We start from the raw sequence: 18151 nt of genomic DNA, 5'->3' as shown, positions 1-18151 counted from the left end.
AACTTAACGGATAGGACAAAATACCTGATTATAAGGTGGTGGGTCCCTTTATATCTTGTCGGTAATTTTTGTTTTTGACTAAAATACCCATTAAAATTCTTACTTTTAAACCTGAAGGGTAGGATGTACAGTACACTTTATCCTTCATACAGATTAGAAATCGACAGCTGTTGAAAGCATATTCATTCGTAGAAAGAACAACCCAACAAACGGAACAAGCCCGCAGAGCTATCTATCCGAATTCTCACATTTCCCATTTTTATTTTATTCCCTTTGTTCATCATATCAGTTAGACCACAGTAGATTTTGAGCACACCGCTTTCAAACAAAATGTGTTTAGCTGTCCCGGTTTTATTATTATCATAAAACAAAAACTCGGTTTTCTGTGTTATTTTCTTAGTTGCCAATCATTCTGAAACGTGTTATACCATTACCATCTCCATTTCCCACATATTCTTTTTACCTTTCACTTGATGCAAGCCTTGCTTAGCCTTTTCGGCCTTTGGGTCATTTTGATAGTAATATTAGATATTAGATTTCTACTCGTTAAAAAAATAGTAATAGATTTTGATTGGGACGTAGACCTGTGAGAGTTTGGTGTTCGGATTTTTCGTTTATGTGAGTGCTGGTAGATCTTTTTTACACGTAGGGTGGGTAAATTCTTGGAGAGTTGTTGGGGAAGAGTTTATAGTTATATATATATAAACTCTTTTTTGAGACACCTCTTTTTCTCGTCATAATGAGCAAAATATTATATAATAAAAATTAACGACGGTTGATTTAAATGATAAAAAATTTAATTTTTTAAAAATAAAATTTTAATTTTGTGAATAAAAAATAAATTTAATTCGATTTTAAATTAATCAAAATCGAAAATAATTATTATACGCTAAAGAGTTGTAGACAAAAAAAAAAAAAGCAATTATACAAGGGATATACAAAACGTAAGAGTGGGCAATTTTTGCATAAAGTTTGATGTGTTTTTTTCTTTTTTGGCCAAACATAAAGTTTGATGTTGAATCCAAGTTTTGCTATAAGTGGCTATTGAGCCAAGGATTTATCATAACGACAAAGACTGCCATTTCTTTTCTCTTTTCTTTTAATCTTTTGACATCAAAGTCTAAGGATGTTGACTCAAATAACAAATAAAATTTTTTTAATAGTTGTGAAAAAATAAATCTTTATAAATTCATCAGATTTTACGTAAATAAATTTATTTGAATTAATTAAAAAAATATATATTAAATAAAACTTTAAAGTCTTTAAAAAAAATTCAACATCGATCAAAATCACTTTGAAAATAACAAATAGAAAACAAACACATCCGTGATATCATCCATCCAATCTTTCTTGAATCTTGAATCCACCATTTTCCAAAATAAAATCTCTGAAGTTTTAATTGATGGAATGGTCTCTGGTCTCTTAAATATCATTATATAAAGAAATACAAGCCAATTTTATGGAGTTAACAATGGAGAAAAATAAAATTGCACTTGGGTTACAAATAGAAAAAGTTTTGTGGTAGTTCCGAGATGGAAACGAAAAGATATTTCACTAACGAAGAAAGCAAATGAAATGAACTATCTTGTCGTATTTGGACTAACTCCAACGGATAAAGAGTTAAGCACATGGTGATCCTAATCGACCATAGCAAAGATACAACGAACCCTTATCTTCTTATATGTTGCAGAGCTCCACAGCATGTGGCCATGGTTGGTTGGTTCCTGAATATCTTATCCAGTAAAACTAACCTAAATCAGTTGAATATCCCTTAAGATATTCATCAAGGGCCATACCATCATCAACGTTGTGCTCCCATACACATATCGTGAGCTTGAAAAAAATTTGCACTAACTTTCCTTTAGTATACATTAGTACTTTCTATTCTTATTCACATCAACTCACCAGGTTTCGGTATCTGGCTACTGTAACATTCAAGCTTTTCATTTAAAACTTAGGCTCCTTTAAAAAGTTTATCAAACAGAACCCTAAAAAAATCTTAAATAATAGATCTGCACCGCAATAATCATTTTTATAAATGAAAATTTTTTAAAAATGGGGTTCTGCTTTTACTTTATTAGATCAAGAAGGCTAAAAGTACAAAAAAAAAAAAAAGAAATTATTTGGATGCCATGAGGTTGTTGTAGCTTAATCAACTTATCTCTAGCTTGAAATTTGACTATATATGACAACATATATAATAGGAAATTAGCAATTGCTGTACAATATAAGCAAAACCAATATTCCAGGGTTAGCTGCAAATGCTGCAAAGGTATTATATTTTGAGGTATTGAACCATACTCAAGGAAAAAGTTGGGAAGAAAATATAATTAACGGAATATCAATCAATTTAGCTTAGAAGCTTTTGAGGTTTGGATTAGAGCAGGTGATGGTTTGGATTAGAGCAGGTGATGATATATTTAAATTTTTTTCATCGGGATGAAAGTTGGAGTTGTTTCGACTGGAATCTAAATCCTACAACACGAAACAACTTCTCTCAATAAACGCAGTCTGGAAGCATGCTTTTTACTCAACGTGTTTATTGGACTTTTAAGCCAGGCAAAATTATCAATTTCGTTTTCAGTTACCAATATAAAATTGGAGGTGCATAATGGAGATAAAGTGATGGATATTTGAGTATGTAATGGACGACAATGGAAATTGTACAAAATCTTAGGGAGTATGTGTTGAGAATATTGACTCAAATCTCATAAGAGATTTGTTTGAGATTTGTTAGAGATTTGTTTGAGATTTGTCAGATATTACTTAATGGATAAGAAAACTTGCAAAAGAAGAATTCTAAAAGAAAGATGATTTTTAATAGGTAAGTTTGACTTGCAAGAGAAGAATTTTAAGGGGAAATGAATTCTTAATAGGCAAGTTTGATTTACAGGAGAAGAATTCTAAGAGGATAGGGATTCTTAATGGGCAAGTTTGTATAGTTATAAATAGGTGAAGTCTCTACAGGGTTAGGTATGAGAAAAAGATGTAAGAGAGTTGTAAGGTTTTGTGGGATAGACACCTCATAAGAGTATTGGGGCTCTACGTCTTATGCGTGTGTATGTTTGTTTGTGAGTGGACTAGAGGAGACTGAGAGGGTCTACATAGGTATGATGTATGGGAACATATGTGTATGTGTTTGGTTGTGTTGAAAGGGTGTACAAGGGTTTGGGTTTGTATTTGTTTGGGTTGAGAATACTCCATAGGACTAGAAGAGATTGTGAGTGTCTTATGAGTATTGATTGTTGAGTGAGATTGATGATTTGATGTAAGTTTATAATTCTCTACAACTAGTGGATCTTTTTTCTCATCCGTGGATGTAGGTCAGTTGGACCGAACCACGTTAAATTATTGTCTCTTATGTCTTTGATTTATTGTTTGATTTTGCTTCCGCTTGTATGATTGAATTTGAGGCTTTTAGCCTAACAAATGGTATCAGAGCTGTGGTGTTCTCCAACAAGTGATATAAGAGCTGAAGGTTCAAGATGTGGAAAAAACCGATGGTTCGAGACACGGTAAGAGTTGATAGTTCGAGATATGGGAAGAGTTTGGTTTGAGACATGAGAAGAAGTAAGCTTAGAGGAGCTCTATTCAAGAGAAGAGTTCGAGTTTAAGTTTTGAAGATTGAGGATTGATTTGTATGAAGCGTGAAGACACAAGAGAAGAGAAGATGATTGTGAGACTTTTATTGCAGGTGGAGCCAAGCATGTCTAGCACGAAAATAAATGATTGGTGAAATTTGAGTCAAGGTGGAGATTGTTAGGAATATTGACTCAAATCTCATAAGAGATTTGTTTGGGATTTGTTAGAGATTTGTTTGAGATTTGTCAGATATTGCTTAATGGATAAGAAGACTTGCAAAAGAAGAATTCTAAAAGAAAGAGGATTTTTAATATGTAAGTTTAACTTGCAAGAGAAGAATTTTAAGGGGAAATGAATTCTTAATAGGCAAGTTTGACTTACAGGAGAAGAATTCTAAGGGGATAGGGATTCTTAATGGTCAAGTTTGTATAGTTATAAATAGGTGAAGTCTTTGCAGGGTTAGATATGAAAAAAAGATGTAAGAGAGTTGTAGGGTTTTGTGGGATAGATACCTCATAGGAGTATTGGGGCTCTACATCTTATGCGTGTGTATGTTTGTTTGTTAGTGGACTAGAGGAGACTGAGAGGGTCCACATAGGTATGATGTATGGGAACATATAGGTATGTGTTTGATTGTGTTGAAAGGGTGCACAAGGGTTTGGGTTTGTATTTGTTTGGGTTGAGAATACTCCATAGGACTAGAAGAGATTGAGAGTATCTTATGAGTATTGATTGTTGAGTGAGATTGATGATTTGATGTAAGTTTGTAATTCTCTACAACTAGTGGATCTTTTTTCTCATCCGTGGATGTAGGTCAGTTGGATCGAACCACGTTAAATTGTTGTCTCTTATGTCTTTGATTTATTGTTTGATTTTGCTTCCGCTTGTGTGATTGGATTGAAGGCTTTTAGCTCAACAAATGGTATCAGAGCTATGGTGTTTCCTAACAAGTGGTATCAAAGCTGAAGGTTCAAGATGTGAGAAGAGCCGATGGTTCGAAACATGGTAAGAGTTGATAGTTCTAGATATGAGAAGAGCTTGGTTTGAGACATGAGAAGAAGTAAGCTTAGAAAAGCTCTATTCAAGAGAAGAGTTCGAGTTTAAGTTTTGAAGATTGAGAATTAGTTTGTATGAAGCGCGAAGACACAAGAGAAGAGAAGAGAAGATGATTGTGAGACTTTTATTACAGGTGGAGCCAAGCATGTCTAGCACAAAAACAGATGATTGATGAAATTTGAGTCAATGTGGAGATTGTTGGGAATATTGACTCAAATCTCATAAGAGATTTGTTTGGGATTTGTTAGAGATTTGTTTGAGATTTGTTTGAGATTTGTCAGATATTGCTTAATGGATAAGAAGACTTACAAATGAAGAATTCTAAAAGAAAGATGATTCTTAATAGATAAGTTTGACTTGCAAGAGAAGAATTCTAAGGGGAAATGAATTCTTAATAGGTAAGTTTAACTTACAGGAGAAAAATTCTAAGGGGATAGGGATTCTTAATGGGTAAGTTTGTATGGTTATAAATAGGTGAAGTCTCTACAGGGTTAGGTATAAGAAAAAGATGTAAAAAAGTTGTAGGGTTTTGTGGGATAGATATCCCATAGGAGTATTGGGGCTTTACGTCTTATGGGTGTGTATATTTTTTTATGAGTGGACTAGAGGAGACTGAGAGGGTCCACATAGGTATGATGTATGAGAACATATAGGTATGTGTTTGGTTGTGTTGAAAGGGTGCACAAGGGTTTGGGTTTGTATTTGTTTGGGTTGAGAATACTCCATAGGACTAGAAGAGATTGAGAGTGTCTTATGAGTATTGATTGTTGAGTAAGGTTGATGATTTGATGTAAGTTTGTAATTCTCTACAACTAGTTGATCTTTTTTCTCATCCGTGGATGTAGGTCAGTTGGATCGAATCACGTTAAATTGTTGTCTCTTATGTCTTTGATTTATTGTTTGATTTTGCTTTCGCTTGTGTGATTGGATTAGAGGCTTTTAGCCCAACAGCATGAACTGCCAAATAACAACATGAAGAAGGAATTACCATAGCCCTTGATTTCACTTAAATATATTTAGATTAGAGGGCTGCTGCACTTCCTTGTTCTTCTGTATTTTTCTTTATTCATTTTTCAGAGTTTTTTTTTTTTTAATTTTATGATAAGGGTTTTTAGACATTCTTTGGACTATATTCTTTTTAGCAAATGGTAAAATATGCTCTTGAATAAAAATTTAATAAAAATTTAAATTTTTAATATTTTATTATAATTAATCAAATCTTGAATTTTTTGTTTTAGATTAGTTTAATCTTTAAAAATTTATTTTCATTTAATTACATCTTTAAATATTTATTTTTACTTCAATTGAATATTTGACTAGATAAAAATTGATATCGGTGATTAATCAATTTTTATTTAACAATAATTTAATTGATGAAAATAAATATTTGACGGTTTAATTAATTATAAAAAAATAATAAAAATTTAAATAGTTATTAAATTTTTATTGAAAATTTTTTTTCTAACTTTTAATAATGCTTTTTCAAAGTTAATAATATTTCCCAAGACTATCGACTTCCATGATAATAAATGAATTGTTGCATCGGATAGGGATGTAACAAAAGAACACAAAAAAGGGCAAGTTGACAGAAGTTCAAAAAAAAAAAAAAAAAAAGCGGAAGAGTTAAGAATGAAACGCATTGGTGCCCGATACGAGAGCTGAAGAGATTGGTGTCCATTAGAGAAAGAGCGTTGGCTTGGGCCCCTAGCTGACAATTAGAGAGGAACTGGTTTTTGTCGGTTGGTTCAAAACTTGATGTGATTGGCAGCGGTGTCCCACTAATTGGATTTTACAAGGGACAGGGACAATAAGACGTACATATTCCATCGGAGTTCATAATTTTGTTTTTCCTTGCCCTATGCGACCCTCTGGATTTTTTTTTAGCTACGGTTAGATTCAAACTCGGGATTCTTAAGTTTAAAAATCGACTGCAGTATCATTGAATTAACAACTTATTATTACTAAACAGAACTGGACATTTAAACAATTTTCTCTGTTTGGGTTCAAAACTTCATTGATCAGCATTTTCAGCAATGTCTTGGGTTTTCTTTAATGGGGTTCAACTTTTCAAAGTAGTGGTTACATGTCACATGGCATGAGGTATGCAATGTGTGTTAAATTTTAAGTTGAGCTAATAGAGTTAATGAGAATGAGACATTTGAAGTAGACAACAGGAGTTTCACCAAAAGCAAAAGGGAGGAGATAGTGCTCATGGGATTGGATTAGTCAGGTAATTAATCATTAGGAGGAGAGCCTAATCTTTTTATTCAAAGGTTAATTATTGAGGCGAGGAATTTGATTTTCGATCTTTCAATTAATTGAGATTTGAGAGATCTTTTTGATATCTTTCAACTCCAACTCTTTCTTTTTCTCAATGCAAATATAGCAAATTTGAATCTGAATTAATATTTGGAGGTTTTGGGTTTTAATTGTAGGATAGATGATATCAGATTTACAAAATTGGTAGTGGAATAACTCACCCTGTGTAGCTGTTCCTATACCAATTACAGTGCATCAGGCAATCAGCATATGTATGATGTGATTGTTCAAACAATATTAGACTTTTTGGAAAGAAATTCAAATGATCTCCCAAACTTTCAATGACTTGATTATTGGATTCAAACTCCTAGTCCAAAGGGCCATCATGTTTTTTTCTTGCCTATAGAACAAATTTTCAGTATAGCAGCCACAGCAAAGGTAACAAAACTTTCTTTCATAGTATTTACACAATCATCAATTCAGCAGGCAACACTTGTCTTGCATTAAAAAGCATACACTAGAACATAGCATCTGTCCTAGATTATCATCGTCTTAAGGTCTTTCGTTAATGGTGTCTATTGTACAACAAATAATTAAGGATCATGATAGGTGATGCATCGAAAAGAAAAATCAAATTTCAGATGATCCAAGCTAAGCATCAAGGCTTCTGAGCAGAAAATATGATGAAGTATTGCTGAACGTTTTTTGTGTAGTTGGTAAGACCACAAGAAGTGCATAAGTCCTCTATCTCTTCCTCCGTAAGGTAGTTATAGTTTTGCAGAATCCTCTGCAACAAAAATGAATGTCTTTAACATGCTATAATCGTGGAACTGTATTCTGATTTCTCAAGAAACAGAAATTATTAAAATGGAAAAAAAAAGCATTCTAAGAATAGGATTGCCAATTGATGGCAAGGCAAGAACCAAACGTGATAGAACTTCTGGTACTATAACATCATTATACTGTTGCAACAACTGGTTTTGGACACAGAGGGAAGACATCAAAACACCAGTTGGTGTTTTGCATACATTGGGGATATTATTTATAGTTAGAACTAAAAAAACTAGCAAGAGTAAATGGCGGAAGTATAAGGAGGTGGAGTTGTATAATGCGGCATGCTTAACAACTCAGTTTAGCCAATGTTAAAGTGTGTTAAAAATGGGCATGTTTGCCAAACAAAAGGAGAACATTCAAATACACAGTAAAAAGTTAAAAAGAAAAAGAAAAAAAAAACTCATCCAAAATATTGTACTTTACCTCTCTGAAAGGTCGTATTATCCAGGGAGTAGAAGACGTGTAACGGAGAAAAGTGCTTCCAACAAAGACTCCACCACTTCTCAATATGCGACTAATTTCAGCAACCTGAAAATAATCAAAACAAGTGACCACTTGAGAACTTTTTCTAACTCAGAGAAAAGTCCTGAAAGCTAGGTGCAATTGACTAAAAAGGTATAATTTCCATGCAATAGCAAGCTAAGTAAAACAACCTATCGAGATGTTTTATCATCTTAAGCTCTCCGCTGAGAGAATTTTCCATAGGTCAGCCTATGAGAAAAATGAATAACAAGATGCATATTTCTTTTGTCTAGATTAGACCCAGAAATGGATTCTAGAAAAATTTTCCCCAAACAAAGGACAGTAGGAAGAAAAGAACAAATGCAATTTGTGTATCTGATGGGTTCTGTCAGTATCATCAAACCAAGAACATTTTGGAAGATCTGCAAGCCAATGTGTCAGCAAAATTGCACAAGAAAAAAGGAGGAAAATGCTTACAGCATTTGAAGGAGACGACCAGCAATGCAAGGCAGCAGCAGCATGTACAGCATCAATAGCACCAGATGAGAAAGGAAGCCTGGAAACATCAGCCCTGACAAGAGCAATATTGCTGCACATTCTCGAATGATGTGTGAATCAGTTCTTGGCTTAAGAAGAAGTATAAACATCAGCAGTAAAATACCAAAATTTACATAACTGCTTCTACTTTTAGAATTAAAGAGGTAGAGATGCTTACCTAGGTAAAATAGATTCATCTTGCTTAATGAAATCATTGCATTGCCGGAGCATGTTTTCAGAAAAATCAAGTGCAATAACACCAGAATATGTTCCGGATTTGGCAAATTTTCGGGAAAACAAACCACTTCCACAGCTGACATCCACTAAAATGCCACCTTCTGCAGGTTTGAAGAATTCCTGAGCCATTCTGAACTGCATTATTTGCAAAAATTAAGTTAGACAAAAATAGCAAGGCTAAAACTCAATAATAGGCCATACAACATAAAGATATTCAGTAGGTATTAATTCAGCTTGTTCAAGAAAAAGAAACATGTCGGAAGACAGATTACCCTCTATGTCAGCCACTTTCATGGAGAGGCTCCACAAAACAATATATGCGTATGTATAAATTAATATTCTACAAGGGGCTCATTTCTTTAGAATGACCTCCAAAGAGTTATTCATGTTGGTACGTTTGAACTTGATATAAAGCCAATCAAGATTTACCTCTTCATCAGGCCCAGGAAAGCCACTTAGATTAAAAATTTGACGCCAGCCTCTTTCATAGACAAATGATACAAAAGGACTCCTACAAAAGATGAAAGCATAATATAATGAAAAAAAAAAAATCCTTTACACCAAAAGAATTTAGTTATGCCACAAAATGTCATATTTAGAGGTGTCCTGAGAGGCACTCATCCTTCTTGTAGCAGCATGTGAATTGTTCAAGCCTTGTAATCCTCTTGTTATCTAAATTTATGACAGTAAGTACGGATATTTTTCTATGGCACATCTGAAAGGATGGTATATGTGGACTGGACATATGTTTATTTAGATAATGTATTATTAAGATACTTTTATTTTCATTGGGACTCAGCTCAATCTGAAATACTAGTAATTGGTAAAAGATTATGACTTAAATAATAGATTTAGGTTCCATTGGTTGTTGCTTATATGACTCACTTTTTACTTTCAGAAGCAGAAAGTAGAAAACATGTAAATCTATTATTTTTAAATTTTATGTAGAGGATAAAAAGTATATAGTCTACTCTTATTCCGGACAATCATGCTTGAAATAACTGTTTACTTGTTTTTAATCAAATGCAATTTTTCATTTTTACTAATATTTGCTTTGTGAAAAGCAAATGGCTAAAGTAACAATCAAATGGAGACTGAAGAAATGTATAATTCTTGTTTTAGAGTGGATTTTTTTATTTAAATTCAGATTCCAGATTGAAGTATCAAGCCCTTTTACACATAACTTCAACTAAACCTTTATGTTTCTATGATTCTATCTCTACCCCTGCCTTTTCATCCTTTTAATTTGTTGCAGTCATATATTAGCAATTAAGAGAATTATTGGATCTCAGACAAGTTATTTTATAGTTTTATTGTTTACCGCAATCGTGTTCTGCACATGATTCCCAAATTTTACATATTGTTCTGGAAACAGCTACATGGTCGATTTTTGTTGCAACCTTATCAGATTTCTCAGATGTATTTGGAATTTGAACACTGATTCATGGTTTCAGCTGCGAAGTGTTCATCATCTTTCTAGCTGAATCAGATTCCAAAACAGATTGTATTTGCATTTTGTGGGAATTTGATTACTTGTCAACATAAATCCTAATCAAATAGCCCATCAAATTTGTAGAACAGGTTGAACACTCAACCTGCCCCGTCTAAAGGTATCAAGTGTAAATACATGTGCATATAGAAACTACCCATACCGGAATAGCTCAGTCCGAAATGGTTTGACTTCACTGTAGTTTCTCAATCCAGCAGTAATAGTCAGATCCAGATATACATCTTTACTCGAATATGACTTGTTGCATTTTTTACACTTAAATCCAGATCGGTAGATAGCTTCCCTGCAAGTTATGAAAATCTATTAGATAGTCATACACTAACCTGATCAAAGGATCAACACCCTTATATGTAGCTATATATATTCTAACTTACAAGTTTAAACCTGGAGAGCCTTTTCTTATGAGTGGTTCATAGCACACAGGGCAAGAAAACAAGTCAGTTTCCACTGTTTGATTCTGCTGAGTGCTTAAATCCTGAAAAATTATTGTTTTTATTAATCCTAATGCACAACTGAACAAGGCATCCGACTTTTCTATGAGTCATGGAACACTTGTGCACGTTAAGCATAATACGAATATAATACAAAAAATTTAAGCTTTATTTCATAAAAAAAAAAAAAGTGTTAAGCTGTAACACTTGTGCACCACAGAAAAGTAATGTAACAACTAACAAGGATTTAAGACAACCGAAAGGGGTAAAAATAACAAAAAAAATCCAACATCGGCTTTTCTGACAAAGCTGCCAAAGATATATCCAGAAGTCTGGGGTGCAAATTGGTTGAAGATAGTTTGAGCTGCCCACAACCCAACATCAAGCAATCAATTTCAATTACAAAAGGGTTCAACTAAAATGTGCATTGACTGTTTAGCCTTGGAAAAAAAAAAAAAAAGATTACTTCCAGTTTAGTATAGCCAAAGAATGATCTGCATCCCAGGTAAGCTTTCAAAAAACCCTCAATCCGACATTTTAAAAACAACAGCTTGGCTCATCACTCTAGAATTGGCTAAAACTTAATGTGAAAAACAAACAATATCACAACAACGCCGCAAACCCTTTGATGCTAAGAATTGGCAAAGACTGCCCAAACCATCAGCATTTACCACAATTACTTAATGCTGCTAAATCTATATATGCTAACATATATTTTATCAAAATTACTCCAAAATTTTTGCCTTCTTTCCTGTTAACACACCATCCTCTTTATAACAACAAAACATTATCTTAAAATCAAGCAATTAAGTTACTGCTTACTGAAACCTGTCAATTATAGACACGACATGATGACATTGTATGAAAATTAAAAAAAAAAAAAAAGGGTAACACAGTTTAAAATTTTGACAAAAACCATAAATGAATTTGGTAAAAACAAAAAAAGTGTTCAGTGTTCAGCAAACAGACAATAATTATTACATGGCAATTTTCATGTTTTGTACATGTTTTAACAGAAACCACACAAATACAGGAACAGCCGGTTAGTTTGCTCCCATAAATTTCACTACTTTAATAAGTATTGACGATGTTTAATTGAGATCATCAAATTAAATTTTATACTTAAGTAAAAGAGCAAGAAAAATTCAATTACCATAAACTAAACCAAATTAATTATCGCATAAAAGTGGCACAACATTTTCAACACATCAAAGAATAATGAAAGTTTTAAACTTTCAGTTTTGATAATTAATCAGATTTTCAATTACTTAATACATTTTATTCTCTGTCACAATAATTCAAGTTGTTCAAACATAGTAGATACTTCAGCCAAAAGTAAATAAGAAAATTTTATTTTGTAAAAATCAAAAGAAGGAAAAGAAGGAGTTTACCGGCTCCAAAGCGACAGCGGAGGTCGCCCGAACAGTGAAGCGGAACGGTTGAGAAGAAAAATGGAGGGAAGGACGAAACCGTAAATTACGAGAAAAAGAAGGGTCTTTCAGTAGCAAAGATTTGTGAAGATGGTGAAGAAGACAGGGTGAAGCAACCGCCATTAAAGGGAATGGAAACGGAAAGGCTGACTCACTAAGTCTCTGAAAATGTGGTTTATGCAAACTTTGCGACTGTGGGCAGTGTAATTTGCAGTTATGTTCGTCGGTTCACGTTTATCTGTGGGTATAGCGGCAAAAACGACAGCACAAAAACATAAAAACCAACAAAGTAGAAGATTTTTTTCCGGTGAAGAAAACTAAATAGAATATTTTAATGTTATTTTTTTTTACATATTTTATTATTATCAAATAACTTTAATAAAAAATAATAATGTAGGGGCATTTAAATTCAAACCTTCTGTTGTTTTGTTTGTTCTTCAAACTAAATAAATAAATAAATAAATAAAGGAACTAAAGATGTTTTTGAATGGTTCGAACTAGCCAAGAGGCCCATGGGCCCAATGGCAATCAAATCGAGCTTGGGCCATTAAATTTTAATTCTCATGTTTAGACCCAAGTGATTATTCAATTAATAAACTAGGTTTGCTACCGTGCTGGTACATGAAAGTTAATGAAATTTTTTATCATAAATAAATTAATTTTAAAACAAAATTTAAAAATATTTTAATTTATATTAATTTTTATTTAATGAAATAACTTAGTATAAAAATTATTTGAACTTAATATTTTATTACATTTTGATTCCAATTTATTATCTTAAATATCATAAAGAAATATTTTTAAATATGAAATTATTTATTAAAAAAAATTAACAACATACATAAATATTACATACTCATATTTTAAGTGAATAATCATCATTTTAATAAAAAAAATAAAAAAGTTTGATCTTACGAATTATTACAGACACTGGTTAAGAGTTATTCACATAATCTTCCCAAATAGAGTCTCCAAATGAAGGACGATCTGACGTAGTTATTGATAATGATGCTGTACGCCGGCTGGATCTATCACCATTTGACAATGCTATTGAAATTACTTCCAGTCCATTTGAATAGATGTTAAGATTAATTTTGATGAAATTAAAATAATAATGATAAAATTAATTATTATAATGATGAGATTAAATATTATAAAAATAAAAATAAAAATAATAATAAAATATATATTTAAATATAAATATAATGATAAAATTGAGATAAAATATAATAAAAAATTATTATTATAGATATTAGATTAAAATTGATATATAATAAATTTTATAAAGCTAACAAATAATTAAAATTTAATATTATTGATTTTATATCAAAATAATTATTATTTTTAGTTTAAATAAAGTTCGAAAAAATAAAAGAATGAACAAAATGAAAAAAAAAAGAAAAAGCTTGAGTGCGTAATAGTTTGAAAAGTAAAAATAATAATATTAATAAAGTAGGGTGTTTTATGGAAAATGAAATTGCAGTGAGAATAAAAAGTTCTCTCACCTGATCCCCTTCCTTCCAATGAAAATTTTGAGACATAATAGAAATTTATTTTTCAATCACATTGATAATATGGCATCTAAACAACTTATCGTGGTACAATTGCACCGAAAAAGAGAATAAACGCACTAAAAAGGAACTCCAGTGATATCCAAATGCAGTCTTAATCTTCGTACGGTAGGAATCACATGAAATAGAGATAATACCTTTGAATTTTAATAAAATATTAAATGTGATGTATATAGTTTAAAAATTTTTAATATAATATTTAAATTATTAATTTATTAATTAATATGATAATTAATGAGCTATTTATTTATCAAGTGTAATTATTTAAAATTAATTATATTAATAATAAATTTATAATTTAAATTTTTTATTATAATTAAGAGGCTATTTGTGATATTAGCCTTATAAAATATCAATACTTATATCTTGATATGATCGTAAATTAATATAACGCTGACAACTGTTCATGTACTAATTCTTTCCAGCTGTTGTTCAAAAAACAATTTTTTTTTTCTTTCCAGCTGAACCAAAAGAGTTTCTTGTAAGGACAATTGGATTCACAATTAATTATACAAGAGATGACCCACATGATCCACGAGAACTGTCAGAATTTCCAAATATAAGGTTGTGGTTTGTACGACTTGGTGCTACATATCCTTGGCTCCTCGTCTTGTCGGACTGGCGAGCTGGAGAATTAGCTACATATGCAGCCATGTTAGTCCCCCACAAGGTAATATGGATTGAAATCGCATACGGAAAAAAGAGATCGATGAAAGTTTTTCATGGCCTAATAATTTTGCCTTGCCTTGTACATGTTGGCAGATGAGTATGAGAATGGGAGTTGCGTTTAATCCAGAGGCCTTGGAATTGTTCATCATGAAGAAGGTCTTCCTTGTAAACTCTTGGTTGAAACAGCATGGCATTTCAAAGCCTAGATTGAAGACAAGTGACATGGCTAGAATGCTTGGATTTGGGATTGGAGATGAGTTTTTTGACTTGATCGATGAACACCCACTTGATTCATTCTAAAAAACCTGGAACTAGTCCATGATTTCCAGCCGGCTGTTCCAACATTGCCACCATGATTTCGGATCAAGCCTCCTACCCAGATTATCTTCCAAATTCCCCCATACGGGAGTTAATAAATGAAGCCAAACTAAGAGGGTCTGTTCAGCTATGAGGACAAGGACTGAATTTGGTACTCAACCTGCTGCATTACCCACCATCTCTGTGGTTATATAACATTTTTTTTAAACTCTGAAAGGGAGAAACACAAATGCAAAAACAAACACCAAAACTATATGATTACTATTTCTTTTATAATAAAAATAAAAATAATTATTATTATTACTTTTTTTAGAATAATAATAATAATTTCTTAATTGTTGGTTTTTTGGTCTACTTCATTAATTACCTGTAATCTAAGTATGCTTGTTTTTGGTCTGATTATTCAACTTTCTTTTAATTAGACAAATTTCAAAGATATTTTATGTCTTTGCTACAATTAGGGATATATTCTGGCACCGAGCTTACTCCGAACATCCACAAATACCAAAACTCTAGTTTTATTAAGTGAGGCATTCGAGTTTTTGGCCAATCCTGTTCAAAGAATTTTGGATTTCTTTGACTCGGGAAAAAAAAATGAGTCAATTTCTGAAGAAAACAAATGCTCGACAAACGAATGAACCTGACCACACTCCAAAAACCACACTAATCCAGTGCATGTGTTTAGATACTTGCCGGTTATTAACGTTTGCATAAATTATGTAACTTCAAGTAATTGTAATTAGGGGTAGCCAATTAACCAGATTGATTGTTCGTTGGCCACCGGACAATAGCATCACAAAGAAAAATTTTATTAGCCCAAAACATGTGATGTCGCTTTGTCGGCCTAATTCTATTACTGTTTTTGTCGTTACATTTGGGTTTTCATTTCCAACACACTTTGAAGTCCCATGATTTCAACCAGATTACTCATATTTTACATGTCAACTGCCATCTGCTACACAAATCTGCCTTCTAATTTGACGACAAATCTTTTGACAATATTGCCTTTTCTCTTCTGCTCTTACTCTATCTAATTTGTCAGTAAGAGCTTAATTTGAGATCCAATAGCTGCATATCTTTGTATCTACTTTTTTTGCATTTTTAATTACCAAAGTTTTATAAATACGTAGTTTATTACAAACAGGATGTTGACGAAGTGGTTTCATGCCCTATTATAAATATATAGTTTATTACAACCATTGTTTTATAAATAAATAATTTTTTTTCATTTTTAATATTGTTGATAATTTTAAAATTTTAAAAAAAAATTTAAAATTTGCAAAATAAACGGCTCTTTTTTTTATATGGTAAGGTCTAAACTACCAACTCCAGCTGAAAAAATGCATTAGATCTTGTCTTTATCTTATTAAAAAAGATTAATAAATTTGGAAGCCTCAAAAGAATAAGATTAAGATTCAAGATTAATTCAGATTAATAAATTTTAATAGATGATAGTCGGCCTACAGCCTCTGATATGTTCTGTTGTTGGCGAAAGACTGAACATGCAACGCGAACTGGTACGCCCACGTGGTCAATGAACTGCCACATCATCTGTTATGGACCCATGATTATGACGTCCACGTGGAGTGCCACCCCATAGGGCAACCAAGGACAAACTGCCATGTCATCGTTGTCTGTCACCGTCACATTGGATCCCTGTGCTTCGTGTGACACGTGGGATTCGACCCACCTTGTGTACTGACATGACAAGATCTAATTCATTCCCCTCATTGAATGCCACAACTGCTATTCTGCACTTTACCAGTCACGCAAATTTATTTTTCTCATAAGTATCCTTCATACTTTTTCAGTTTTCAATTTACACCCACAAATCGAACAACATATTAAATCTGAGACAAGTTTAAAGTTTAAATTTAAATACTTTCAATTGCTTCTTAAATTTTTAAATTACAATTTTTTTTGTAAAAATTAAACAACAAATTTAGACCACTTTAACATTTTTCTTCACATTTTTACTTTCGCTTAAGAAATTCTCTTACACTCTTTCAATAAATTACTGCGTTTTTTTTACCAATTGAAGTCTAATAACATAAAGGAGCAATATCCAATGTCTATCATTTAAATTAAGCAGGAGAGGTCAAATGTACATTTTTTTTCGGGGAGTTTTGTAGTCATTTTATGATTTTAATTATGAAATGGTGAATATGTCTACTACTAATTACTAAATTATGGTCTACTCAAAACAAGTTCCTGATCACAAAATACAAAAACAAAGGATTAAACAGTGGGTATAACAATTAAATTTTGTTTTTTCAATAACTTTTAGGGAAGCAGGAAAAAAAGGGAAGATATCTAAGTCAGGACATAAAATGGCAAGACATGTTATCTGAAATACATACCAATTAAGATCTCAAAGTATGGTGGCCAATACTTAAGGATAAAACTGCTTTTTTTTTTTTTTTTACCTTTCTGTGGTCTTGTAAATGCTCATGGGACTGAGAATCTCATAAAGATCAAATTAAGATCAAGGAGTCCCATCTCTAACACAGTTACATTAATGTGGCAAAGTTGTAAACTAAGACTATTTCATCAAAAGCCACCATTGCAAGGCAGCCAAAACTATTTGATCTGATTAGTCATCTAAAATCGAATACCCCTACTGTTATTAGCTTTTGTCAAAAGATGAAAAAGAAAAGCTGTTGACTACCCTAAAGAAGTGACATCAAAGAGCTTAAAGATGATGGTACAATATGTACAATTAGTACTATATAGTATCAGTTGTCTAATCCTAAATGAAATTTCATTTTTAATTGCATGATTTTTAAAATAAATTTGAATTCTTTTCTGTTTCACTTTATCAAGGATTTGCTCATTTGGGAAATTAAAAACAGTATCAAGCAGCTTTATGTTAATGACATTGGAAAAGGGAGGAGAGACAGGATTTCAGAAAACCCTCAAGCTATATCCAAAAGGTAGTGCAGTTCAAGAAATGCAAAAGGCAAAAATGTTCTAGCTTCTCATTTTTCGAGGTTATTTCTCAAATCTCTTGCCTTTCTTGTGTGTCATTTTGACACTTAAAAATTGAACATAATGGAGAGCATCCCCATTAATTAAAAATGAAACTATGTCCCCCTACAGGCCTATAGAGTCCACAACTTAAGTATCATTAAACAAGACCCACACACATTCCATAATTGAACAATGGGGTATTGGGGTTCCCAAACGATTTGTCATTTTCTTTGACAAATTATGGATTTATCACTTTAGAAGGGAAAGGAAAAAGGGGAAAAGGGA

General features: G+C 32.2%; 2 protein-coding genes across 2 annotated transcripts; one reads left to right on the top strand and one right to left on the bottom strand.

Moving 5' to 3' along the window:
* Positions 1 to 7336: 7336 nt before the first annotated feature.
* Positions 7337 to 12645, bottom strand: LOC111300291 (putative methyltransferase At2g41040, chloroplastic). Its single transcript, XM_022895927.2, has 8 exons — positions 12300 to 12645; positions 10852 to 10952; positions 10620 to 10760; positions 9397 to 9478; positions 8909 to 9102; positions 8671 to 8782; positions 8155 to 8259; positions 7337 to 7684 (listed from the first exon to the last, which is right to left on the bottom strand). The coding sequence occupies exons 1-8, from the start codon at positions 12459 to 12461 to the stop codon at positions 7556 to 7558; spliced, it is 1026 nt and encodes a 341-aa protein (XP_022751662.1). The 5' UTR covers positions 12462 to 12645; the 3' UTR covers positions 7337 to 7555.
* On the top strand, positions 12555 to 14964 carry LOC111300203 (protein CHLORORESPIRATORY REDUCTION 6, chloroplastic-like). The gene is made up of 4 exons (XM_089747976.1): positions 12555 to 12582; positions 13305 to 13403; positions 14371 to 14579; positions 14672 to 14964. Exons 1-4 carry the CDS (start codon positions 12555 to 12557, stop codon positions 14876 to 14878), a joined length of 543 nt encoding a protein of 180 aa, XP_089604102.1. The 3' UTR covers positions 14879 to 14964.
* The last annotated feature ends 3187 nt before the right edge of the window (positions 14965 to 18151 follow it).

The sequence above is a fragment of the Durio zibethinus genome, chromosome 18 (genome assembly GCF_047325235.1).
Source record: "Durio zibethinus cultivar Kanyao isolate XHJ-2024 chromosome 18, ASM4732523v1, whole genome shotgun sequence".
Classification (NCBI taxonomy): domain Eukaryota; kingdom Viridiplantae; phylum Streptophyta; class Magnoliopsida; order Malvales; family Malvaceae; genus Durio; species Durio zibethinus.
The sequence above is the reverse complement of the archived record's forward strand: the minus strand, read 5'-3'. Positions and strand labels throughout refer to the sequence as shown.

Bases quoted from the DNA above. Each gene is read 5' to 3' on its own strand.
- LOC111300291 (XM_022895927.2), bottom strand. From the start codon at position 12,461: ATGGCGGTTGCTTCACCCTGTCTTCTTCACCATCTTCACAAATCTTTG. The intron at 9,103-9,396 runs GTAAATCTTGAT...CAAATAATGCAG, and splicing joins TTCCTGGGCCTGATGAAGAG to TTCAGAATGGCTCAGGAATT. The intron at 8,783-8,908 runs GTAAGCATCTCT...GAGAATGTGCAG, and splicing joins GATGAATCTATTTTACCTAG to CAATATTGCTCTTGTCAGGG.
- LOC111300203 (XM_089747976.1), top strand. From the start codon at position 12,555: ATGTTCGTCGGTTCACGTTTATCTGTGG. The intron at 12,583-13,304 runs GTATAGCGGCAA...CTTCCCAAATAG, and splicing joins CGGTTCACGTTTATCTGTGG to AGTCTCCAAATGAAGGACGA. The intron at 13,404-14,370 runs GTCCATTTGAAT...TTTTCTTTCCAG, and splicing joins TGCTATTGAAATTACTTCCA to CTGAACCAAAAGAGTTTCTT.